The sequence below is a fragment of the Pipistrellus hanaki genome, assembly GCF_964339955.1.
Source record: "Pipistrellus hanaki genome assembly, chromosome: 18".
Lineage (NCBI taxonomy): Eukaryota > Metazoa > Chordata > Mammalia > Chiroptera > Vespertilionidae > Pipistrellus > Pipistrellus hanaki.
In genome coordinates, this window is record NC_140520.1 from 24,508,690 (window position 1) to 24,535,001 (window position 26,312).

Here is a 26,312-nt window from a genome sequence, read left to right on the forward strand (position 1 = left end):
GCACCAAAACCGGGTGATTCAAGTGGAACGGGAGATTTAAAAACGTTGTTCAGATTCTTGAAGAACCTTGGGTTTGTACCATCTTGTGGTATTGAGCCTAGAAGAAAGACACCGGGGCTTGACTTGTTTCTCAGTGACACGTGGTCTAGGATGAATGCACAACAGCACTGGCAGGGGACCGGTGAGGCCAGGAATGACTATGGGGCATCTGTAAGGTGACTTGAAATAAACATGAAAGTGCCTTTGCAAATTGATTTTTGCTACATATTCAAGCTAGCGATCAAGCACTATATATTGGCATGTATTCAATTTCTTTTGTTGCCTTTTCTGTCTCTGCAGTCCTGTGGAGCAATGACTCTGAGTTAACACATCCCAGTGCGGTGAAATGGGCAGCTGCCACAATACTCGGGTCCATGAAATCGCACTCACTCGGTTTTGCTAAATCTCATTAATTTGGACTCTGAGTCCCTGTTCACTAAAGTAGATGGGAAGGTTTGGGTGATCTCCCCTCTCCAAGGTCCCACAGGTATTCTAGGTACTTAGAGTTGCCTGTAAATTAGGAGGAGGGCCTGTTGTAAGGCTTGGTGGCTACCATAATTGACATCAGACCTTCCGGTAAATGTTCTCATGGGTTCTGGATTCCACTGAAATGCCTCTCAGAGTAGTCTTCCCAGTGATCATACACCACACCAGAGAGACCCTACCACTATGTTCAAGGTAACAGTGCATCCAGTCCAGCCTTCAAGGCCATCCTGTAGTTACCAGTCCATGTACATGCACAGGGAGCATGGTTTCCCAACACTCTAACACCTTAAGAAAATCCAAACCCACATGTGTTTTAGGAAGGCAGCCCTCTTTCCTCCATTCTTGCCTCCCCAATGCAGTAGCCTTAATTGCTTCACCTCTGGGACCACTCAGAGGAATTAACCTCTTGAAAAGAAATAACTATCAACACAAATTGTTAATAATTCTCTGGAAAGAAGCTTAGAATTCAACCTTTCCATTTGTCAGTATTGGACAAGAGGCAGGGTGTTGGATATGTAGGCAAAGAAATATCATCTACTTAATCATTTGAGAATCTTCAGCAGCAGCACGAGCAATGTAGAAATTCGTTTGAAAATGTTATCCCCTCCAATAGCCATCCTTGAATTCCACAGTGATCAGAATCTCCAGGGAAGAAGCAGAGTGTATGAAAAATGTTTTCCAGAGCCAAATACTCCTCCCTAGTTCTGTGTCCTTGGGCGTTTTCTCTCTTGTCTTTCTCTCATCTAAGAGATGTTGTGAGAATTCGATGAGTTGACATATTTGAATCATTTACATGTCTGGTGCATAATAAGCACTCAATAAATATTACCTCTTATTGTTAAAATATTTCAGATATCAATATAAGACATTTATTTCTTAAATATAACCTTAATATGAGCCAAAGAATATTCTTTATGGGTGTTCTGTGCACAAGGATAATTTTTAGTTTTTCACATTCCAGAAAATAAATATCCATCATGAATTTCCATGTTGACCTAATTAATAGACCCTTTTTTCTCAGCTTGAGAGAAACAAATGGCGGGATGATACTTCCATTGTTAGTCTGATACTCTTTGGCACAGTTCACTTCCTGGCCTGCCTTGACAGCTGTCCAGACTGCTGTTTGGCATCTGCCAGATGGGAGTCTAAACATACACATGAAAGACTTGAACCTGTGTCTTACTATTTATTTATTTATTTATTTTCAATCACATATGAGCGTTTGTTCCAAGAATGCCTACAGTATTCTGGGACCAGCAGGCCATCCATGAAAATATGCTCTGCACGCACATAAGCCAGCTGCTTATATGGGGCAGAAGGATAAAGATCACATGGGGAAGTTGGGTATGCAAAAGCAATGAAAATGGATATTACAGGCATGGGGAAGTAGGTAAGAGAAATAAAAATGGATAGAATGGTTACAGATTACAGGCAATCCTGGGCAGGGTGGCACCTCTGGGGACTCCATTGTTTCTTTTGGCAGCAAGGTTATGAATCTTTCTAGGATGACAGGCAATTCTTGGATGAGAATGGACTGCATTTCAAGGTTAACTCCCAAGTCCCCTTAGTTCCCAGGTCCCTGCGCATACAACTCCCAGCCAGATCAGAATATGCTTTCTTTAATCAAAACAAAACAATATAGTTAACAGAGTATGATCTTACTCACTTTTTAGAAAATGGACCCTTAGCCTGTGTCTGGCGTAATAGTAAGATCTCAGAGAATTTTGAATAAATAAAAATATATGGAATTATATATTTTTTCTTGGATATTGCTTCCTTTTTTTTTTTTTTTTTTTGCCTTACTAGAGTGAAAATTAAAAAAATTATTTTGTACTCCATTTCTTGTGGTTAATAAATACCTTTGGTTATTTCTATCCATAGCTTTCTAGAATCTTCCTGGGTTTCAATGTATAGAAACTTTGTGACACTTTTGAATTAATCTAAGTAATCTCTTTTGGATTAATTATGGTTTGTCAAATGTTGTTTAATAAATGGCACTGCTCTTGGCCTCGAGCCACCTGCCACCCTTAAGTTTACCTTTTCTGAATCAGGTATTTCCCTAGCATTAACCCTCAGGTTATGATGGAACATGAGTTTTGATTTACTAACATTTTTGGAATATTTTGAGTATCCACCCCAGATTTTTAAAATTCTAAGTATAACGAAATAATTTTCCACCGGGCTTTTTGTAAAAGATAATTTTAAAATGAGTAAAGTGTTCCAGAATACACATCTCTCTCTCATCTTATATCTTGTATTTATTTTCTATGTAGAAGGGAAATAAAATGTTTTAGGAAGGCACAGCTATTCCTCACTGATTTAGAATGTTATGCAGTTTATTAAGCTATAAAACAGTTTTATGAGTACAGTTAGTCCTTTTCTTGTCTATTGAAATTTTATTAGATTTTGTGATTTGCTTGGCATGTGTGTATTTGTATTCTTTTGGTCTGGTGAATACAGTGAATAATACTATCCTATGATGTTTTGATAATATCAATTAATCACTGGGTGGATTTTCACCACATTTATTCAATAAATAAACAGAGTTATATTCCAGTTGTGTATTTGGCAGCAATGCTTTGGTGAGATAATAAAAGCAGGCTCCTGTCAAAACAAAGAGGAAATCATCATACTAATAGGGACACGAGTCTTCCCCCCACCCCCCAAGACCAATCAGTGATGGATCCTACTCATTTAAATAATTACATATATATCTTATACTTCATCTTAAAATACTTTTTATATTTTTCACATATATACTTTCACATGTTAATGTTCTATCAAGTGAAGGAAAGCCTTGATTTAAAATTGAATGATATGCAGCCACTTTTCATATGCTAAATAAATTCACTTTGCCAAAAATCATATACTATTTCTATATTGAAAAAGGTGAGATTAATATCTAATGGTATTAAATTTAAAAATAGCCGAAACCGGTTTGGCTCAATGGATAGAGCGTCAGCTTGGGGACTGAAGGGTCCCAGGTTCGATTCTGGTCAAGGGCATGTACCTTGGTTGTGGGCATATCCCCGTTAGGGGGTGTGCAAGAGGCAGCTGATCAATGACTCTCTCATCGATGTTTCTAACTCTCTATCTCTCTCCCTTCCTCTCTGTAAAAAATCAATAAAATATATTTTTAAAAAATAGGTTAAATTTTTTAAGAAAGGGGTACTCTTAAAGTTTTTATGTCAAAGGGAACATCTCTGCTGCTCTAAAAGTTTAAGCATTTATGTGAAAACACTGTTATTTTAGTATACTTTAACATTTTAACATTTTATTAGAAATAAAAATTGTAAAAGAAAAATATTGTGTGGTATTGAGATTGAAATAATTAATTTTTCCACTGAGCTTGAGTCTGAGGGTTGTTGTAAATCTTACCAAGTCCTTAGAAGCACTCTTCACTTAATATATTTTTTATAAAATATTTTAGATAAAATTCTAGACAAAATGATTTGAAGTTGTTTACAGGGATAATACAAATCTCCAGATGCAAAATGAAATAATGATTTTGAAATTTGCACTTTGGAAAAAAGTGTCACAGAAATATAACCCAGTGCTTATTGCAGCAAAGCTCTGTTATTAATATCTCATCAATAAATCCTGAGCATCTGCTAAGCACTTAATATTCACTCTGTGCCTTAAAGAATTGCAACAGAAACAAACATAGTACTTATGGCAAGTAACTTTATTGAGTGCCTATTTCATACCAAAGGGAAGTGTGTCTAATGATTAGAGCAAGAACTCTGAAACTCTTTTTCACTGTTTATTATCCACATGAATTTGGGCAAGTTAGGTCTTAATCTCCTCCACTGTTAAGTGGGGGTAAAAATTGTCAACTCCCTCATAGGTTTTGCTTTAGGAGGATGAGGTAATGGAGTGCATAGAAAAGTACTTGCACCTCGTGTATGCAATATATCTGTTAAATAAGTAAACAAAAATGCTTAGCAGAGTTCTTAGGACTTTATATTATACTTCATTTATTTACTTCAGTAACAAGTGAGACATGTGCTATTCTTACGTTTTACAGATGTAGAAATTTATTTACAGACATCAAGTAAAAAATCCAAAATCACACAGCTGTTATGTCTGAGGACTACAACTGACATGTGTCTCGCCCTCATGTCTAATTGTGCAGTAGTTCCGCCTGTGAGCTACTGATGGCCTAGCGGGGTGAAAATAAATTTGGGGGAAACCAACTGAAGAGAGTATATACTCAGAAATTGTGCACTTAAATTATACAGTATCACTGATATTTAAATTGTTGGGCAATAAGCTTCTAAGAAGACTTTGCAGCTTGAATGGATATTGAGAGTTTTATAACTTAGAGTTTTCGTATGTGGAAGCATGTGTGGGACATTTCAACTTGGGGAAAAAAATCATAAGGAAAGACTGTAAAAATGGGATTGACTTAGTATGTCTAATACACTTTTACTTAGGGAACTTTGCTATTTTATAATGGTTTATGCTGGTGGGTAAAAGTCGGGTAGCAAGGATGGCACCTTGCTTTGGTGCAGTGGTTCTAACCTGTGGGTTGATTTTAACTTCTAGGGCACACTCAGAAATCTGAAGATATTTTTAGTTGTCATAATTGGGGGACCCTACTGGCATCTAATGGATAGAAGCCAAAGACAGGGCCTCAGAATCAAAAATTACTCAGCCCAAAATGATGGTAGTACCAAGGTTGAGAACTCAAGGTTTTAATGAAAATGAAGTTATTTTGGCATAGAGTGTAATCCACATATATAGTTAAATCCATATAGGTAAAATTAATAATATAAATAAACATGTTTTATAATATTAAACAAGCACTTCTGGAGAATTACTTTTTCTCCAACCTAACCAGATTCCAACAATCATCCCTAGATTATAAACATTTAAAACTATCCAGGCGTAGATACTGATATGAAAGATATTTTATTTTCTTCCAAAAAGGTATCATTGGAATTTGAATAAAAGGACAGGACAGGCAAAAACAAAAAATTCAGTTCTGTTTTAGATCTATATTTTTCTTTCTTTGCGTTGTTTTGAATGTATCTTTCTCTGTGTTTTTTTTTTTTTTAATCAATATCAGCATTTTTTTACAACATAGTGTAAGTCACTTTTATTGTATGCCAGGTGGTAGGAAGCCCGCCTCATTAATGTACTAAGTCAATTGTTAGCACACAATGCATTAAGTCAATTGAGAATAGATGACATTGGTCTTTTTCCCTAACATCCATTTGGCTGGTGGTACATTCTGGTAGTTTCATTTCCCTTTACCAAAGGAAAAATATGACCTGAGATAGCACTAATCTAGATTTGAGGCTGTGAGAAAGAGGAAAACAACAACAAAAAAAGAGTTCAAATTGGAGACTCTGCTTGATAGAACAATTTCAAAATAGTGTTGATAAAACTGCTTTGTACTTCAAATGAGAAAGATATTCTTTGATTATTTGAGTTCCTAGACAATGCTGTAGCTGTTGTAAAGGCATTGCTCTTCTCTTTCCAGTATATACAGAATTACTGCCAAAGTTGTGTTTTACTAAACCTCAGGGAATTAATTCTTCACCAAGCCTTCCAGCTGCTGTATGTCCAGCAATTTGCAGGGACTGCCCATCCACATCTGGAGCCATAACAGTTCTAAGTGTTTGTTTGTTTTTAATCTTTCTTGTTGAAAGTATTACATATATTGCTTTTCCCTATCCTTCAATGACCTCTCTAGCCCATAGCCACCCCTCACCCCAGGCCTTCACCATCTTATTGTCTATGTCGTGGTCAGCAAACTGCAGCCCTTGAGCCACATGCGGCTCTTTGGCCCACATGCGGCTCTTTGGCCCTCTTCCACAAAATACCGTGGCCTGGGCAAGTCTATTTTAAAGAAGTGGCATAGAAGAAGTTTAAGTTTAAAAAATTTGGCTCTCAAAAGAAATTTCAATCGTTGTACTGTTGATATTTGTCTCTCTTGACTAATGAGTTTGCCAACCACTGGTCTATGTCCTTGGGTCCCCCATATATGCGTACAAGTTCTTTGGTTGTTCTCTTCCCATCCACCCAGCCTCCCTTGAGGTTCAACATCTGTTCCATGCCTCTGTGTCTCTGGATCTTACACAGCTGTAAAAAGAAATAAATCTTTCCATTTGCAACAGCGTGGATGGGCCTGGAGACTATTATGCTAAGTGAAATAAGCCAGTCAGAGAAAGACAAGTGTCACATGATCTCACTCATATGTGGAATCAAATGAACAAAATAAACTGATGAACTTTGATCCAGAGACATAGAAGCATGGAACAGTTCTGTAGGGAGCAGGGTCTGCCATTTATAAAGCACCTCAGCACTCTACCCTATTTATTCCTTAGAGTCATTAAGGGAGGCAAAATGCATTTAGCATTTATTATTTGGAAATAAAGCTTAAATACAAATGCACTCAGAAGAAATGACTGGCATAGATATATATTAGAAGACAAATAAATGGGGTGGGACAAAGCACCAGGAAAGTGGGGACATATTGCACAAGAATAAAAAGAAGTTAGAGAGAGGTGACTGTTGTGCCTACGATAAAGGTCACCTCTTTTACAGTATTGCTCAGGGCTAGCCCGTCATTTATGATTGCAATAATACTATGTTTCTCTAATGTTTCAGACTTTGTGCTAGACTCTTAGAGTAGTGAATAGGAAAGGTCTGGAGTGTACAGTATAATAGAGGCAGGGATAAGTAAGAGTTTTTAGTGTTGGTATAAAACTCTTACTTATCTCTGCCTCTATTATACTGTACACTCCATGATGGCAGAAACCAGACCTTTCCTTGAAGGGGCAGGAATTTGGCTTAAAAAAGACTAGGTTAATGACCTTACTCGACTTGCTAAGTGCCTCTGAGTCTCAGCTTCAGCAATTTGAGGCTTTCAGTGGAGTTATTTTTATTTTATACAGATGGAAATAGATGAGGCCTCTAGGGAATATCATTTACAAAGGGCGGTTTTACCTGATAGGAAAACAGAACAACTAGTTGACTAGGGATGAGAAAAACAGAGAGAGAACATTTCATGCCACTCATCCTTTAAGCGTACAGTCTGTGGATCCTTATCTTGGATATTCTGAGGGCAAGGACAACATGTGAATAATGTGTAGTTATCAGCTAAAACAGCAGAAATATAGATACGCTCAAGTAAAAGAGAAGCGATGTTCTCTTCAGCAGAACAAAGGCTTCTACCGTCAAGATGACTGTGTGGAATGTTTGAAATGGGTGAATTTTGGAGATGCTGCTTGGCCTATGTGTTGACTTGGAAAGTCTCTTGACCAAGTGCATGGTCAAGAGGATCACAGACTGCAAGTGACCTGGGGTCTGGTGGTGGGAGCCCTTCTAGAAAGGAGCCCTTTCTCAGCATCGTGAAGCCTGCCTTCAGAGGCAGTGAAGGTCAAAAGCGTGTTTCACAAAGACAATTGTGGTGGCATATTGGGAATGGCTCCATTGTGAGAAAACCAGCAGCTATGAGATTATATGAATGGTCCAGATGAGGAGTGGTGCTTGGTTGAAATGAGCCAGTGATCACTGAAGAGGAATTGAGGAGCCAGATGCCCATTAGAAATAAAATAGGTACAATGGGGACAGATTGAACATAGGAGCCATGGGAAAAGAGGGTAACTCTCATGTTTCTAGCTATAGTGCCATTCAATAAAATAGGGAAATTGGAGAAAAGTACAGTGTTTTACTTTTGGTGTTTTGGGTTGGTTTTTTGCTTTGGTTTACCTTTGTCATACATTTAGGGAAAGGAAGATGGGGAAAATACATTTGTGTGAGGTATTTTCAAGGTACTTCCTAGGTATATGAGGTATTTTTAAGGCTTTCAAGAGCAGATTGAAGATCTCCGAGTAGAGGTGGGGTTCACAGATGTGGCTGAGAGAAACAATATTTTATACACAAGCCAGAGCCAATTCTGGATTTTCTTTAAAGATGCAGAATGGTGATAAAACATGGAGCCTCTTTAAAATGCATTCATCAGCATGAGATTGAATATGGACCTGTAATTAGGAATCTGGTATTTCTTGCGTTTGTGCCACCTCCTTTTTTGCAGCCTAGAGGAAATGAAGGAGTGCATGTTGGCTATCATTTAAACCTTAAGATGATAGCTTTTGAAGGATATGAGATTAATTTGGCTACAGGATTGTCGCTGCCATGGGACCTTATTTTAAGCAAAGGGTTTAAATTGCTACTTGGCGGAGGGGGAGAGGGGATGTATATCGAGTTTATCAAGACTATCTAAATAAATGTGATAATTCCTTTTTATATTGCTTTTGACTACATGAACATTACACCTTTTAAAGGGCTCACTCCCTTTTTCTTTCTTTTCTTTTTAAAAAAATATATTTTATTGATTTTGTACAGAAGGGAGAGAGATAGAGAGTTAGAAACATCAATGAGAGAGAGTCATCGATCAACTGCCTCTTGCACACCCCCTACGGGGGATATGCCCGCAACCAAGGTACATGCCCTGGACCGTAATTGAACCCGGGACCTTTCAGTCCCCAAGCTGATGCTCTATCCATTGAGCCAAACCGGTTTCGGCTCACCCCCTTTTTCTAATAGAGACCTAAAGAGATAAGAAGAGAAAGTCCAGAACATAGTGTAAATTGAAGGAGGGAGGGCATTACAATGATAAAAGACAAAAGATAAATGAGGAAACATCTAGAGAAACAGGGATTCACAAAATAATGATATCTTGAGCACAAAAGGAGAGAATGGCCAAAGATGTTGCATAGATGCCAAATAAAGTGAAAACTGAGGGGAAAAAACCTCATTGAATGGTCATCAAACTAAAGTAACTGAGAGCAGAGCATTCATTTCCCCGAAGAGCAATTTAGAAAACACAGATTAAATTAATTTAAAAGTGTCTGAAGGATTGAGAGTTGCTGAGTGAACTGGGATTTCAGGGATCAAGATCTCAAGGAGAGAAGTCAGTCACCGAAGTAGTGTTCTGCAAGCCATTTCCCCTCCGACCACTGCTGAGTCTAGGTAGGCTTGGGGTGATAGGGATGTGGGAAGTAGTAGCCAGGCACTGAAGAGGCAGAGAAAACACCAGAGCTTTGGGAATCTCAAACGACTTGGGGACAAAAAAAGCTGGGTTTCAGGACCAAATCAGTTAAGAATTGTTGGGCAAGATCCCTAAAGGAAAGCATAGAGAAACCTGGGAGTCAGTGCCTTCATCATGTGCACAAGCCAAATTCTTTTTTTTTCTGAATATATTTTTAATGATTTTAGAGAGGAAGGGAAAGGGGGAGAGAGGTAGAAACATCAACAGTGAGAGAGAATCATTGACCAGCTGCCTCCTGCATGCCACCTCCTGGGGATTAAGCCCACAACCTGGGCATATGCCCTGACCAGAAATTGAACCATGACCTCCTGGCTCATGAGTCAATTCTCAACCAACTGAGCCATAGTGGTAGGGCTGGACTGGATAAACATTTTATGGAACACTCATATAATGGAAGAGTTTATATCAACAGTAGTGAATATATTATTATATGTGTCAATATGGATGAATCTCACAGGCTTAATAGTGAGCAAAAGAAGCTGGACCTAGGGATATATACTGATTCTACTTATGTAAATATTAAAAAACAAAACAAAAAAAAACAGATAAAAATATTTTATGGCAATAGATGGCAGGGGAGTATTCACCCTTGGGGTGGGGGTGGGGGTAGCTAGAGAGAACCTTCTAGAGCAATGGTAATGATCCATATCTTGGTCTGGGTGGTGATATCATAGGTGAGTTCACTTTATGAAAATTCAGCAAGCTGTACAGTTACAATCTTCTAACTTTATCTTCTCTTAATAAAAACTTGACATTATAAAAGAACTAGCCCCACCTGGTTTGGCTCAGTGGATAGAGCTTTGGCCTGCAGACTAAAGGGTCCCAGGTTCAATTCCTTTCAAGGGCATGTACCTTGGTTGCAGGCACATCCCCAGTATGTGCAGGTGGCAGCTGATCTATGTTTCTCTCTCATTGATGTTTCTAACTCTCTCTCTCCCTTCCTCTCTATAAAAACAAACAAACAAACCAAAAATCAATAAAATATTTTTTAAAAATAAAAAAGAACTAATCAGTTGTTGAAATGTACACATTTACAGTGGGGCTGACCATCTTCTTAGGGTGTTTGCCAGCATCTTAGTGAGCCAGCCTAGTACAGGGAGAGTGAAAAGGTTGGCAATCATAAAAACCTTAAGTTTTTAAACCTTTTTTAACTTTAGGAGCTTTACATTTTCCATGCAATTACTATGATCATGAAATCATAAATATTTCTAAGGAGTGAGTACATTGGAGAATAGTATTCAGAGACATTTCTTTCAACAAATGGCTCTTTCATTTTTGGTCTCACTACTACCGGTACTCATTCCTACTCTGATGGTAAGTGAAGCAGAAAGCTTGACTATCAGCCCATCAACTTGAACAGATTTCCAACTAACACACCCGCATGAACTTTATTCTTGGATTTGTGTTCATGTGGCCACTTGAAAATGTATTTAATGGCTGGAGAGAAAAAGAAGTGTGAATGACTGGGCTTTCTTAATATCGCCTATGAGCAGAATAACTCCAGGACAGAAGGCCAGGAAGGCTGCTGACTTTTCAATGCTAACTTGTTTGTACTTTTCTGTGGGTGTTATTATGCCATCATTCTTTTGTTGATTCTAATAAGATACTTTAAAATTCTTTTTTATTAAAACTTGTGTGCACGAAAATTACCTGGCAAACTTGTTAAATAATACATTTGCAAGCCCATGCAGGTGATTCTGTGAAGATATTGTAGTGAGTTGCATCTGAGAAACACTGCTTTAAGCTTGCCACTGGAGTATCATAGTTGACAGAATGTGATAGCTTGAATTCGGGGGAGATTTCTTCTCTAGGGATTTTTTTGCTGTTTAACACAATAATCATAACAGGTTATGGGTCATCTTTATTTGAAGCAAAGGGTTTAAGTTGCTACTGAGCGAAGTGGATACGAGAAAGCAGAACTTGGAGTTTAGAAGTTGCCATCAGCTTTTAATCATATGATATATATTTTTTGGGCAATGCTGAGAGATGGACCTGCTATTAATTAGAGTGTTCCTAGAATTAGTGAGGTGTAGGAAACGTTTTATAACCCTGGAAATCGGAAGCTGTGCCGATACTTATAGTGGAATCATGTGGGCTCCACAAAGACCTGTATCCCACACCCCCAACATTTTTGTTTCGCAAGATTCAGATAAAAGTCTTTGTCTACAGATTGCATATTTGCTTTACCACCGGTTTGGCTGGAACTAATCGAGGTAAATCTGAATCCATGACTCAACCCCCAATCATCCAAAGACATAAATTCACAAAGCCATGAAGTAAATACACCAGAGAAGAAAAAAAAAGCCATCTCTTTATCTACATTTGACTTTTCTTTCCCTTAATGCTTATCTCGGAACTTCTCTAAAGCACTGAGCTAAGTTTTGCTGTCAAAATGGACTGCTTTCCCTTTTAAAAGCCGTCACAGGTCACCATGCCAATGAAGATTACAGATTATCCAAAGGAAGTGAGCCATGGGACTATGGCAGACCAGTTTTAAACTAGCTTCTGGAACTTCCTTGCATCCTGCAGTGCCTGCCGCTGCTCCCGCTGTCTCTGAGAGCACAGACGAGCACTTGCAGGCTGCAGATCCAAGTGTGCAGCTGCCAGTGGTGTTTCACTCATTGCCCAGCACCCTCTGATGTCTTCACTTTGAAGTCTCTTGCTAATGAAGCAAGAGGAGGAACTAGAAATACTACCACTCATGAGGAAAACTTTTAGAATATTGACTTTATTTAAAAGTAAAAATAAGAGTCCAAAGTGACAACTTTGAGGATTTCAATTTTTTTTAATTATTTTTTTTATTCTTATTTATTTATTTATTTAATAAATTTTTATTGTTCATATTATTACAAATGTTCCTTTTTTTTTTCCCCCTCCCACAATTGCTCTCCTCCACCAGGTTCCCTCCCCACCCTCTGCCCTTTCCCCACTCCCCATTGTCCTCATCCATAGGTGCACAGTTTATGTTCAGTCTCTTCCCACATCCCCCTTTCCCCTTTTCCCCAAGAATCGTCAGTTCACTCCCCTTCCATACCTCTGATTCTATTATATTCAACAGTTAATATTGTTCATCAGATTAAATTATTTTTGTTAATGTCCCATTGTCCTGACTGGTTTGGCTCAGTGAATAGAATGTCAGCCCATGAACTGAAGTTTCCCGGATTTGATTCTGGTCAAGGGCATGAACCTCAGTTGCAGGCTCCTCCCGGGCCCTTAGTTGAGGCATGTGCAGGAGGCAACCAATCAATATTTCTCTCTCTCTCTCTTTACTTCCCCTCTCACTCTCTCTAAAAAATAAATAATGATAATAAATAAATAAATAAATAAATAGGCTCATTCATGTTATGACATAGAATCATAGTGTTGGCTTTTAGAGCATATGACTCACTGGGAGGCCAGAATAGCCGAGAAGATGCTTATATCATGCGTGACTTACGCCACTTCAGCATGTGCATTCTTTTCCTTTCCGGTTCCTCTCAAGGAACTTCACTTTCTGCTTTCTCTTTCTTATTTGGCCCCAGAAAACCTCTCCCTTCACCTCTTCCAAGATTCAAATGAAGACCACGCCTCAAAAGGCAGTTCCTCCACCTACGGTTGAAGTTTATTTGTGCTTAATAATCTGGGTGACTGAGTTACTAGTCACTGGCTTACTGTACCTACTTGTCTCCCATTTACTTTTGCCTCTAAAATTAGGCTATTAGCATGTGAGTCACTCCCATAATTCTGATCTGCAGTTTCGTGTTTGGCACCCAATCAAACCGCTTCTTAATGAGCAGTGCCATTCAAATACAGTAGGCATTTAAATATTTGTTGAATGAATAAATGAATAAATGTTTACCATCTTCATGTTTTCTCCTCCCACACACTTTTTGTTTTTTGCTTGGTTTCGTTTTTTTCTAATATTTCAGGGAAATAGATTATCATCATTAGCCCTATAAGAAAGAACCAGGCCCATAGAATGATGTAGAACTACATTTTGTACATTTATTGTAAAGTGCCAATTGAATATTCTCTTTAAAAGCACATATTTACTTCTAATCAAAAGTAGAAAATATTTTTTCTTCATAACCTTCTACCACTTGCTATTCTAAACATGTAATTTTATTTCTGATTTGCAACCTGAGCACTGGTGGCATGGTGGAAACATCAATGATGAGAAAAACATTATTCACCGCCTGCTTCCTGCTTGCCCCCTACTAGGGATGTGCCCTTGACTGAAATCGAACTCGGGACCCTTCAGTCTGCAGGCTGATGCCAAACCAGCTAGGGCAATGTGTACTTTTTTTTAAAAGTGTTCTTTGAAAACCAATCATGAATCAGAATTCTTATTTTTGCTTTTCCTTGGTTTTCAATTTTTGGATTTTCTTGTGTGAATCTCTGTACCACTTTTTCTGCTTCCCTCACCTTATCCATTCTCTTCTTCTCTAAAACGACGAGTCCAGTTTCTCTTTCCATAGCAATCCATAACCTGTGATCCCATCTTTAACATGTAGGAGAATGGTGTCATGAAGAGAATGATTTTCACTGTCAGGTCTTGTTCGGATACTCACTAGCTGTGTGATATTGAATAGATTGCCTATCAGCTCTCAGCTCCTATTACCTCAGCACTAAAACAAAGAACTTACCTTATCATCATTAGCGAGGTTTGAATGAGACTAATGTGTGTAAAGTGCTTCACAGAGATGTCAGCAGTCATATTCAATTATTAGAGTTTTTGTGGTTATGAATTATAATGGACACTTGAGAAAGGATCTGTTAAAGAGAAAAGTTGAGTCCTTAAGTTAGGACACAAATATTGTGATAGTTATGAGGTTCTGAATATATAAACATGAGCAAGACTTGGTCCTTGCCCTCAAGTTGTTGATGGTCTTATAGAAAAAGACAGGTTATAATTTCATCCATAAAATATAGTGTGTGTAATGCTGTAAGATAATGAAGGATTCATTGAAATCAGGAAAGAGAGAATGATCAGTCTTTTAATGTTCAGGCTCATTTGCCTTGATGAGTGCATATACAGAGAAAACTTAAATCTAGTAGTTGGACTGAGATGTTGACTACAGTGAACATGCTCTCTAAGTGGATGGAGGAATTCTGAATAAATTATCTAAAGTTGAATCCCTCTTATGGAACTATAATATTATGGAGGGCAGAGGCATAACATATAAAAAGTATATAACCTGCAATGCTCTTCTATTATGTACCCTGTTTCCCCAAAAATTAGACAGTGTCTTATATTAATTTTTTCTCCCAAAGTTGCGCTAGGTCTTATTTTCAAGGGATGTCTTATCTTTCCAAGCGCTAGGTCTTATTTTCGGAGGATATCTTATTTTCAGGGAAACACGGTATTATCTTGTTTTAGACATTTAGAATACTTCCTGCAGATTCATTGAAAATAAATTGACATATTAATAAAAACTAATTAAGAACTATGAATCACAATTGTGCTTAATCCTTCTCGCTTGTGCTTAATATCTGCAGTTGACACTCCGGATCCCTATGTGGAGCTTTTCATCTCCTCAACCCCTGACAGCAGGAAGAGAACACGGCACTTCAACAACGACATAAACCCAGTGTGGAATGAGACCTTTGAATTTATTTTGGATCCTAATCAGGAAAATGTTTTGGAGGTAAGTGAATCCTTTGGGGACTGTTAGATGGTCAGGGTTCATTTGCGTTCATTTGAGTTTGTCCCCTTCCCGCCTTCGTTCTCCTCAATCGGATACAGTGCAGTTCAGCTGGGCAGCACAGCAGACCTGCTTCTAGGCAGTGTACGCCAAGTTATGGGCATCCAAAGGGAAACGCAGTAGTAGGTAGGAATGAGAAGATTCCTTTTATCCTCCCCGTTGGCTTTGGAGAAAACATTTTCTGTTATAAAGAGGAGGATCCAAATGTAACAGAATAAAGGTATTTTAAATTGCCTTTAAAGTATGGTAAGTAAAATAAATTTTCCCCTAAAGGTTACATTGATTTTCTATAGTAATTTCTTTCTCATATTCCAAAATAGGATTTGTCCTGTGAGGAAATATTTTTCCACTTTTCAACATACAATAATGAGCAGGTCAATTAGGAAAATGAAAAAAAAAAATTACTATTTTATTTGAAAATATAGTATTTAGAAAGAAAAAAATATATTTTTACCAGTTGAATATTGAAGATCTTACATGTCTGTCACGCATCATTTGAGAACTTGAATTTTTTAAATGCGATTGAGATTTTAGCTATAATCAGAGATCCAGGGGAAACTTAAATGTGTGCTCTATTTTTTGTATTCTCTATAGATCACATTGATGGATGCTAATTATGTTATGGATGAAACTCTGGGGACAGCAACATTTCCCATATCTTCTATGAAAGTAGGAGAGAAGAAAGAGGTTCCTTTTATTTTCAACCAAGTAAGTAATGCAGCAGAATTAATTTTTCAACTTTTTATCAGATAAAATCCATTTACTCTTGAAAGTTGGGTTTGATACTTGAAGATTTATATAGTATATGTTTAGTTATTTCTCTTTTTAAAAATATCTTTATTGATTTCAAAGAGGAAGTAGGAAGGAGACAGGGATAGAAACATCAATGATGAGGGTCATTGATAGGTCACCTCCTGCACACCCCCTACTGGAGACTGAGCTCATAACCCAGGCATGTGCCCTGACTAGGAATCGAACTATGACCCCTGGTTCATGGCTCAACTGCTGAGCCATGCTGGCTGGGATGTATTTAGTTATTTCTTTATTAAAGTGTTTTATTCTTTTAAATAGAAAATTTTGTTTGCCTTTTGCTTTCTGTCATAATCTTCTATTATTCTGATATATATGAACTTTGGTTGAGACATTATCTACAAAAGGCATTCAGCTCTTTTGCTGCTTCAAATAATGACACTGAGATTAAGCAATGGCTGTGGACTCCCTAATTGGCACATCTAACACAAAACATTTGGGAGGATAAAGGAAGACTCTGAGAGGACTGGCACCCAGAGAGAGAATGACTGAGTGAACACAAAGAAAAATGTTGGGACATTCAAACTATTCAAAAATTACATGTTTAGTAATAAAGTAAGCCTGTGTAGAGGAGTATTTCTGTCTTAAATAATCCTCAAATAATTAGAGCCTAAGGATAAAGAAATTATCTGAATGCTCATGAGGTTATTGTTTCCTTTATGTTTCTAGGTTTGCTGCATTCTTGTTTGTTTTTTTATTTACTTATTTATTTGCTTTTTAAAATTAAATTTATTTGTTAATAAAATTATGTAGGTTTTAAGATTACAATTCTATGATATATCATCTGTATATTGATTGTGTCACTACCACCCACAGTCAAATATTCTTCCGTCATCATATATTTGACCCCTTAAATTTCCCCTGATAATCACCATACTATTTTCTGTGTCTATGAGTTTTTGTTAGTTTAGTTTTTGTTGTTGTTCATTTGTTGCTTTCAGTTTTATATCCCATATTTGAGTTCTTGACTTTTCCTAACATTTCGCTTAGCAGGATAATTTAAAGATTCATCCATGTTGTCACAAATAGCAATATTTCATCTTTTCCTATGGCTGAGTAGTATTCCATTGTTTATACATACCATATCTTCTTCATCTAGTCATCTATTGAAGGACACTTTGGTTGTTTCTAAGTCTTGGCCACCATGAAATTGCTGTAATAAACAAAGGGATACAAATATCTGAGCGAATAAATATTTTCAAAATTTTTGGATAGATACTCAGAAAAAAAGATTACTGGGTTGAATGGTAACTCTATTCTTAATTTTTTGAAGAATCTCCTTACTGTTTTCCATAGTGGCTGTTTGCATTCCTACCAGCAATGCATGAGTGTTCCTTTTCCTCCACTTCTCCAACACTTCTTGTTACTTATCTTATTGATAATAGCCACTCTAGCAAGTGTGACTTCGTATCTCATTATACTTTTGATTTGCATTTCCCTAATAGCTAGGGAAGTTGAGCCCCTATTCATGTATCCATTGGCCATTTGTATGTCTTCTTGGGAGAAGTGGCTGTTCAGGTCCTCTACCCATTTTTTAATTGGATTGTTTGGTGTTGAGTTGTATGAGTTATTTATATATTTTGGATATTAACCCCTTGTTAGAGCTGTTGTTTGCATATATCTTCTTCCATTCTTTTGGTTGCCTGTTTTTAATTCTGTTGGTCATTTCTTTTGCTGTGCAGACACTTTTCAGTTTGATTTATTCTCATTCATTTATTTATGTGTTTACTTCCCTTGACTTTGGGGTCAAATTCATAAAATCTTGTCTAAGACCAAAGTTTACAAGTTTAGTACCTTTGTTTTCTATTTAATTTATTGTTTTGTGACTTATATTTAGGTCTTTGATCCGTTTTGGATTAATTTTTTAATATGGGGACAAACAGTAGTCTAGTTTCATTCTTTTGCATGTGGCTTTCCAATTTTTTCAGCACTGTTTATTGAAGAGGTTTTCTTTCATCCATTGCTTGTGTTTGGCTCCTTTGTAAAAAATTATTTGCCCATATACATGTGGCTTTATCTCTCAATTCTGTTCCATTGGTCTATGTGTCTTTTTTTCTGCCAATACCATGCTATTTTGATTGTTGTTGCTTTGTAGCATAATTTGAAGTCAGGGAGTGTGATATCTCTGGCTTCATTTTCCCTGCCCTCCCCCTCCACCCCCCCATACACACAGGATTGTTTTGGCTACTCAGGGTCTTTCGTGGTTCCATACAAATCTGATGATTTTTGTTCTATTGCTTTAAAAAGTGTCATTGGGACTTTGATGGGGATTGCATTTAATCTGTATATTGCTTTGGGTAAAATAGCCATCTCAGTTATGTTGATTCTTCCAGTCCATGAACACAGAATGTCTTTCCATTTCTTTGTGTCTTTTTAAATCTTTTTTAATAATGTTTTGTAACTTTCAGTGTATAGGTCCTTCACATCAATCATTAAGCTTATTCCTAGGAATTTTATTCTTCATTTCTTTTTCTGAAATTTTATTGTTAGTATATAGGAATACAATAGATTTTTGTATATCAATTTTATATTACTGCATGCATTTATTGTTTCTAGTAGATTTTTGGTGGAGTTTTTAGGGTTTTCTATACAAAGAATTATCATCTTCAAAAGGTGACAATTTTACTTCATTCCAAATTTGGATGCCTTTTATTTATTTCTTGCTTGATTTCTCTGACTAAGATTTGAGGTGAGGGTTGGAATGGGAAGTAGATGAGGGAGATACATGCATGTGATGAAAAGAAATCACTATACAGTGAGGTTAGTATCAATGACTTATGGACAGACTACAGTTGCAAGACTAAATAAAGGCAGATGGTGCTGTGAGAAGAAGAGTACAGGGATGGTGCTGTAACACCAGATGATTTTGAACATGTTGAGCATGAATATAGTGGTTAATACCTTGGGTTTTGAAGCCAAACACTTTGGTGTTTAAATTCCAGCTCTGTTTCTTACCAACTGTTTTATCCTGGGAAAATCACTTAGCTCATCTGTGCTTCAATTTACTCATCTGTAAAGTAGAGTTAATATTTCATAGAAGAGTTATGATTTATATATATAATATATGCTGAGTGGCCACATAATTATGATCTCTGAATGCATATAATAAAAGGCTAATATGCAAATTTCCCCCTCGACCAGAAGTTCGACCAACAGGCAGACTGGGCAACCACCCATGTCCCCTCCCCCTGGCCAGGCTGGCCTGACCCCACCCATGCACAAATTCATGCACTGGGCCTCTAATATATCTATATCTATATCTATATCTATATCTATATCTATATCTATAATCTATATCCATCTATATCTGTATATATGTGTGTGTGTTACAGACACACACACACACACACACACACACACACATACTGAATGGCCAGATATACCATAATCTAGTATATATCAAATAATCTGTATTACATTTATATGTTTACATGTCTAAATATAATTTAATGTAATTTATTATATGAAATATATATTTCATGTTATATATTTATTAACTATACATTTTATTTTATAGTAACTATATAATAATAATAATTGGTTATAGAAATATACATATGAATATTATACACCCATAGATGTGTGCAAACATACATATAGTGTTTACAATAGTTCCTGGTACATGAAATCACTATGTAAATGTTGTTTTTATTGTTGCTTTTGTTATACTTTGAGAATAAGGTAGAATTTCAGCAGGCAGAGACGCTGTCGTGGCCATTCTAAGCAGAGGAGATTGCAAAAGCATAGAATCTGAAAAGTAGAAAGCAAGTTGGGGCATGGCAAGTTACAGGGTTTGGCAGCTACATGTTGGAGATCAGAGTAATAGGGTAAAGAGTTTAGAGGTGGAAGTCTAACATCCGCAGACCTTACCTATGACATGTTGCTGGGATCAGTCCTCAATAAAGTTTTTGAGGGCTTTGTAAGCATGAATTGGCCTTTCCAAAGAATAATGTTATTTCCGCCCTTTAGTCTATGACACAAAGACTGATTATAAGAAAAGATACTGTAGGAAAACATGCATTTCCTCTTCCCCTGTCATTTCCTACAGTTATATGTGTAATCCCAAGGCCTTCTACATTCCAGAATTTAAAGTAGCTCACGTAATTATTTTCCTTAGAGTGCCTGAGAAAACAGCTGGCTAACTTTTTTTTATTATTATTATTATTATTCTATACTCCAAAGTCCTTTGAAGTTTTTATCTGGATGACAGTTCTTGAGCTGGGAACCTGTGATGGTAGTTGGGGGGAGGGGAGTTAAATGCCTGATGGCCAGTTGGAGGGCCTTGGCCTTCCTCAGATCATGTGTCCTGCCCTCTGCCAGCCATTCAGCCTCTCCTCATTTCTGAATCCCTGTCTTTCAGAAGAGGACAGTCTTCCTTCTACCATGTTCATAGAGGCTGCAAGAGAGGAAAGGCTGTGAAAGAATTGTGTGGGAGAAGAGATTTTAAAACAGTTCTTGGTTATGGTAACTGGTCTAGTGGAAAGCGCTTGGATTTGGCAAAGGGAGAACAAATTCTTCGAGCCAAGACATTATTATATAAAATTCCTTCAAAATTTTGTCATCTAAAAGTTAATACTGAGTCAACATAGAGTGATTTCGGCAGCCAGGAGCCAGCTGGAGAAAAAATAGGAGAATGCTAGACTCCCAAGGGCCTGCTCTGTCCCCTTAGGGTCGAAACCGGGAACATGGAGACCCAGACTCTCACTTTGTCTTTGTCACTAATCTCCCTCTAGGATGCTTGAGTTGTCATTCTTTCTAGCCGATTTTTAATTTCTTCAGCTCTATAGTAAAGGTATCCCTTTATTTATTTCTAAGATCTTTTCTAATTTATAAAATTCTGTGATCTAGAAAGAATACTTTATTTTTTATTTGAACATTTTATCCCAAAGTCTTCAATTCCTCCCATTTTACAGATATAGAAATAATGCAGTAATGAAAATCTTTAATATATAATTTCAAATGACTGAACTGAGGATGGATTATTTTTTTTAATATTAGAATTTGGGCACCTAAAACATTGCTAAATATTAAGAAAACTATAAAAAAAATTCTACTTTCAAGAAACTAATAATTTGTTTGGAAATAAGTAGACATTTATGTGTAAATTGATAATATAATAAACACTATCATGAGGCATCCATTCTTTGATTTACTTAAAAGCAGAGGAGACTGCAAGTGATGAGGATAGAGAGGCCAAGAGGACGAGGATGTAGCAGACAATTGTGGGTTACAGTGGGCATCAATGGCTTCATCTTGTCCTTAGAAGAAGGATGTGATTGGACCACTATAGGGCTGGAAGGCCATTCCAATGGAGAGAGCAGCCTGAGCCTTTGCTCACAGTCATGGGGCCAGACAGGACAGGCGTGTTCGGGAAACGGTGTCTAGACGTGAGAGCATTCATACGTGAAGGGAGAACAGGTACATTGGGGATCAGATGATCACAGAGCTCAAATTGGAATTTGGATGTTATCTTACTGAAAGCAATGAGTCATGGAAATTTTTTGACAGGTAATAGGGAATTTAGGGCAAATAGGATTTGACTTCTTCCTCAGAAGTGTTAGTAAGCAAAAAGTCAGCAGATAAAACGATACAGATAACGTTTGGTACCTAAAACGAAAAGTTGATTCAGCGTTAGCAGCCTTCTGAGGAAAGTGGTGAGTCTGAGGAGTAGAGGGTGACTTGAGGAAAATAAGTGTAGCTTACTCTAGCTTTAATGTGTCACTGAGCGCTGAATGGAAGGGTTGCTTAGTGGCAGTGTGAGTCAGCTGACACTAGGAAGCAGGAACTTGCAAAGGGTCCAGCTCTTCCTGACACTATGACTTATCACTCACCTCAGCTTTAGGTTTTTTTGTTTTGTTTGTTTGTTTGTTTGTTTGTTTTTAGGGGAAAACCAAATTTAGGGCTAGATCCTCAGGGTTTGTTTTCCAGCTAGCATGTATAAAATCTGGGTGAGGTTGTGTTTGTTGGAGTCACAAGACTGAAGAACAAACATCAGAGTTGTCCTTTAAGAGACACTGGTGGGACCCACTGTCTTCGACCCCAGGTTCAGCATCAGACAGACATGCCTGGATTGGAATCATGATTCTGCTACTTCTTCACTGTGTGATGTTGGACAAGTTTGTTTTTCCTATGCATCTTCATCTGTAAAACAGGGATATATATACATATATATATATATATATATATATATATATATATATATATATAGCCTATCTTTTAGGATTGTCATGGTTAAGTGAGTTAATGCACGGACACTTTTGGAAGACAGAGAAAAATTAAACTTCTTCATTCTCTAGATGAAAAATCAGTTTGTTTTGGCCAATACTTTGAAGAATGTAGCCTCTAAATTTACATTAGATGGTGTTTCAATTTGCTACCTTTATTGAGAAGTTAGTGTTCTGTTTAAAACTGGTCATGTCTCATGGGCTTCTATTTTATCTAACTAGAGTCCCGGATGTGCACGAATTCATAATAGTTGGGGTCCCTCGGGGTGGCCTGTGGAGATTGGGCCCCAACTCAGGCCCCCAGCCTCGCAGCCCCACAGCTCTGCCTGGCACCCCACCTTGGCCTGGTGCCACCCCTTCACCTGCTCCACCATCCTGCCTGCGGGATGATCAATTGGGGCTGGGCCTCCTGCCCAGCTCCCTCAGTGTCTGGGAGCTGGGTGGTGGCCCCATCTCCCACTGCCACCACTGGTTGCTGTCTATAGGGTGATTAACAGGGCGATCGGGCCCCAGCTCACACCCACCTTGACCTGGTGCTGCCCGCTCACCTGCTCCACCATCTTGTCACTGTCCCACTCCCCTCATGGCCCATCGGATCAGCAGCACCTCCACTGCCACCCCTTGGTGGTCAGCGCACATCATAGTGAGCAGTTGAACTCCCAGTCCAACAACCGCTTGAGGGATCAATTTGCATATTAGACTTTTATTATATAGGATTTGGGCTGATTTTTTTTTTTTATTATTATCATTACTTACTAATGATTGCAACTTGAAAATGAACAAGATATTTCCACAGAAGAGATAGTGGCAAAACTTTAAAAAATGGTAATTTTGGTGGTGAGTATAGAATATAAAGATAGAATCAGGATGATTGTATTGGAAAACTATGTATTGATGTGTGAAGACAAAGACTGCAACTCACCTAAGAGAATGAGACAAAGCAGAACTTGAAGAAAAAACAGGAGAACGTTATCATTTTGTGAGAAATTTGGGAAATCTTTGGCTAAGACGAGATACCATCAGATTGATACAGAGCAGAGTTCAAATGTGGGTCCGATAACTCCTGGCTTTAAGAGAGACTGCATTTTTATTTTGGCATACTAGCAATAGGAGCTTAAGTGAGTCTTTTTTTTTTTTTTTGACATTTGGGCAATTTATACATTTTAAATTTGGGGGCATTTTACAATGTCCTTGTACCCTTGGGGTCCATGGCTGTACCTAAATTCCTTCAGGGAGTAGAACACGATTGCATACCCAGCCTGACCCACATCAGTCACTTGAATCATTTTTGGGTGAATGGATCAATGATTACACTTAGGGGAAATACAGAAAACCTGGGAAGTGCTCAGATATTAATAGTTGTAACGAAAGTGAATGAAGTTTAAAAGAGAGAAAAACTAGAGCATCTGAGAGATTCCCATTTGAAGAAAGAGTATTTTGGTTACATAGTAGTGCTTCAGGAAATTGTTGTTTTTATATGGGAGCTAATGATAACAAGCTCTTTCAGAATCTCCAGTGTCCACTGGGAAGGAAAAAGGACCCTAAATTGAGGAAAGGAAGCTATAAATATAAGGAGGAAAACTCTGTGATAGAGTGGGACGTGGCTAGAAGGGAAAAATGTATTTTTAATCTTTTAAGTCTTTGAAAATGATCTGGGATATTTGGGGATGGGAGAGGCACACTTATCCTGAATTCCTGGGAGTTAGATGAGATGATTCCTGGTAGTAAATACTATTTTTATTTTATGAGGAAAGCACATGTTAACTGGACTAACTATGATGATCATTTTGCAATATATACAAATAACGAATCATTTCTGTTATACAGCTGAAGCTAATATAATATTATATGTAAATTATATCTTAATAAAAGAACAAATGTTAGTGTTATAGAAAATCATATGTATTTAAAAAATTATTTTAGAAGTATCTTACTCAATTTTAAACATGTAAAATTTATTTAGCTGTGACCTAGCTGGTATTGGCAGAGCGGTAATTTCTGTGTGCACCTCCTTGTTAGAGCCACATCTGGTTTAAAATTATTTGACCATTTGCATCTTTTTGTAATAATAATTTTAAAGGACCTCCTTCATGCCAGGCTTTATGCATGGTACCTTAGCTTTATTGTTTCAAAATGATCCCGGAAAAATTTGCAAAAGCATTAGTGGGTTATATAGTTTCAAAATTAATTAAGTCTGAAATGGCTTTTTATTTTATTTTATTTTTTTTTAGTAGTTTTTCTGCTCTAGTTCCCCACCCCCACAATGGAACACCTCCCACTGCAAGCATCTACAATTGTTTTCATTATGGAATTCAAAGAAGAGAATGTTGTTTCCCCAAAGAATGTTCAATGAGTACAGCCCGCTCTTGCATTTATAGTTCCTAGAAAAGGTGGAATTCTTCTCATTTGTTCTTATCTAAATGTGATGGCGAAATTTGGTCACCTTTCCTTCTAAGTGCCTCGATGAAGATGAGCAACCTGGTTGATTGGCATGGGGAGATGCTTCATGCAGTGTGTGGGAAGACATTTACAATCATTGCGTAATGCCGCAGGAAGTGCATATTTTTGTGGCTATTTTATCTGAGTCACATGTTGCAAGTAAAAGGTGTGGAGAGATGGTGAATGTCAGCTTCCCAGCATGTCTGAACATAGTGTACCAAGTGGGGGAGTTTACTATTTCCTCCTGATGGTGGGCGATCCACTTGGGCAGCGGGCGGAAGTAAGGACCAGAACCATGGCAACCCATCCTGTTCTCCTCCAAATGGCAGGGAAGTCCGGTGTCTTCTCTTCTCTCCTTCTGCCTTCGTTGAAAGAGTCTTATCAGTCCGTATAAGACTGTGAACGCCTTAGCCAAGAAACGCTGAGGATGGACGTGGAAGGGACAGTCCCATGGAGAAGACATAATAATGATCAGAAACAGAGCACAGTTGGTTTTTCTTTTTACTTATTAAGTTGTGAGAACAAATAGGCATTAGATATATTCAGCTATTGAATACTTTAAATAAACTGTGTGGGGCCAGTTTTTCTCCAAACACTTTCTGTTAGGAGGTAACATCTTAAAATAGGAAGCCTATTCCAGCATTGGATGTTCCCATTTAATAGAAAACTCCATATTGAGTTGTAATATTGTTGGTTTTTTAAAAATTTCTATTCTCCCATGGTGCTTTGACCTCTCAAGATAAAAACAGTAAATCGACTATCATTTTAATAGCAGCTTTCCTGTATTTATTTACTTATCTATTTATTTATTTACCTATTTACTTATTGCAACAGACTATGCTTTTACCCATGTCTTGTTTTTCTTACTAAAGATCTAAAGTAATCTCATTTTTTGTAATTCTTTTTTTTTAAAAAATATTTTTATTGATTTCAGAGAGGAAGGGAGAGGGAGAGGAGAGAGAGAGAGAGAGAGAGAAACATCAATGATGAAAATCATTGATTGGCTACCGCATGCAAGCTCCCAAATGGGGATTAAGCTCGCAACACAGGCAAGTGCCCTTGACCTGAATTGGACCTAGGACCCTTCAGTCCACAGGTTGATGCTCTATCCACTGAGCCAAACGGGCTAGGGCTGTAATTTTTTTTCAATCCCTCTTTGGCAAAGATTCCATTTGAAATTTTGAAATGGAGAATAGACATAATGTGTTGGGTTGTGATCTAAGCAGTGCTTTCCTTAGTAGAACAGACAGCGATTACATTAATTGTTTAGAAGTCATTCACATTTTTAATTTATAACTGAACTATGATTCATCTGAGTACGTTAAAAAATAAAAACCATTTTATTGGGATTCTTGATGATTTATTAACTTCAAAGTAATATTTAAACGCTGCTTTGATGAATGAAGGTTCATAGCGTTCTTCACATAACAAAAATTATCTGGGTTGGCCCGTCCATGATTTTATCTCGAGAAATAATGAGACGTTCTTGGTAAGAAAAGGTTGCCTGGCATTCTTCCTCCCACATACACACGCACAGTAATTCAACAAATATTTATTGATTACGTG

At 37.5% G+C, this 26,312-nt stretch overlaps 1 protein-coding gene across 2 annotated transcripts in view; it reads left to right on the forward strand.

Moving 5' to 3' along the window:
* The window catches only part of PLA2G4A (phospholipase A2 group IVA), a 123,912-nt gene that overhangs the window by 41,789 nt on the left and 55,811 nt on the right, over window positions 1-26,312 (forward strand). For both annotated transcript variants that reach the window (XM_084865519.1, XM_084865520.1), the window contains 2 exons: window positions 15,068-15,216; window positions 15,868-15,981. In XM_084865519.1, the coding sequence (XP_084721645.1) occupies window positions 15,068-15,216; window positions 15,868-15,981 (263 nt within the window). The remainder of the gene's footprint in view (window positions 1-15,067; window positions 15,217-15,867; window positions 15,982-26,312) is intronic.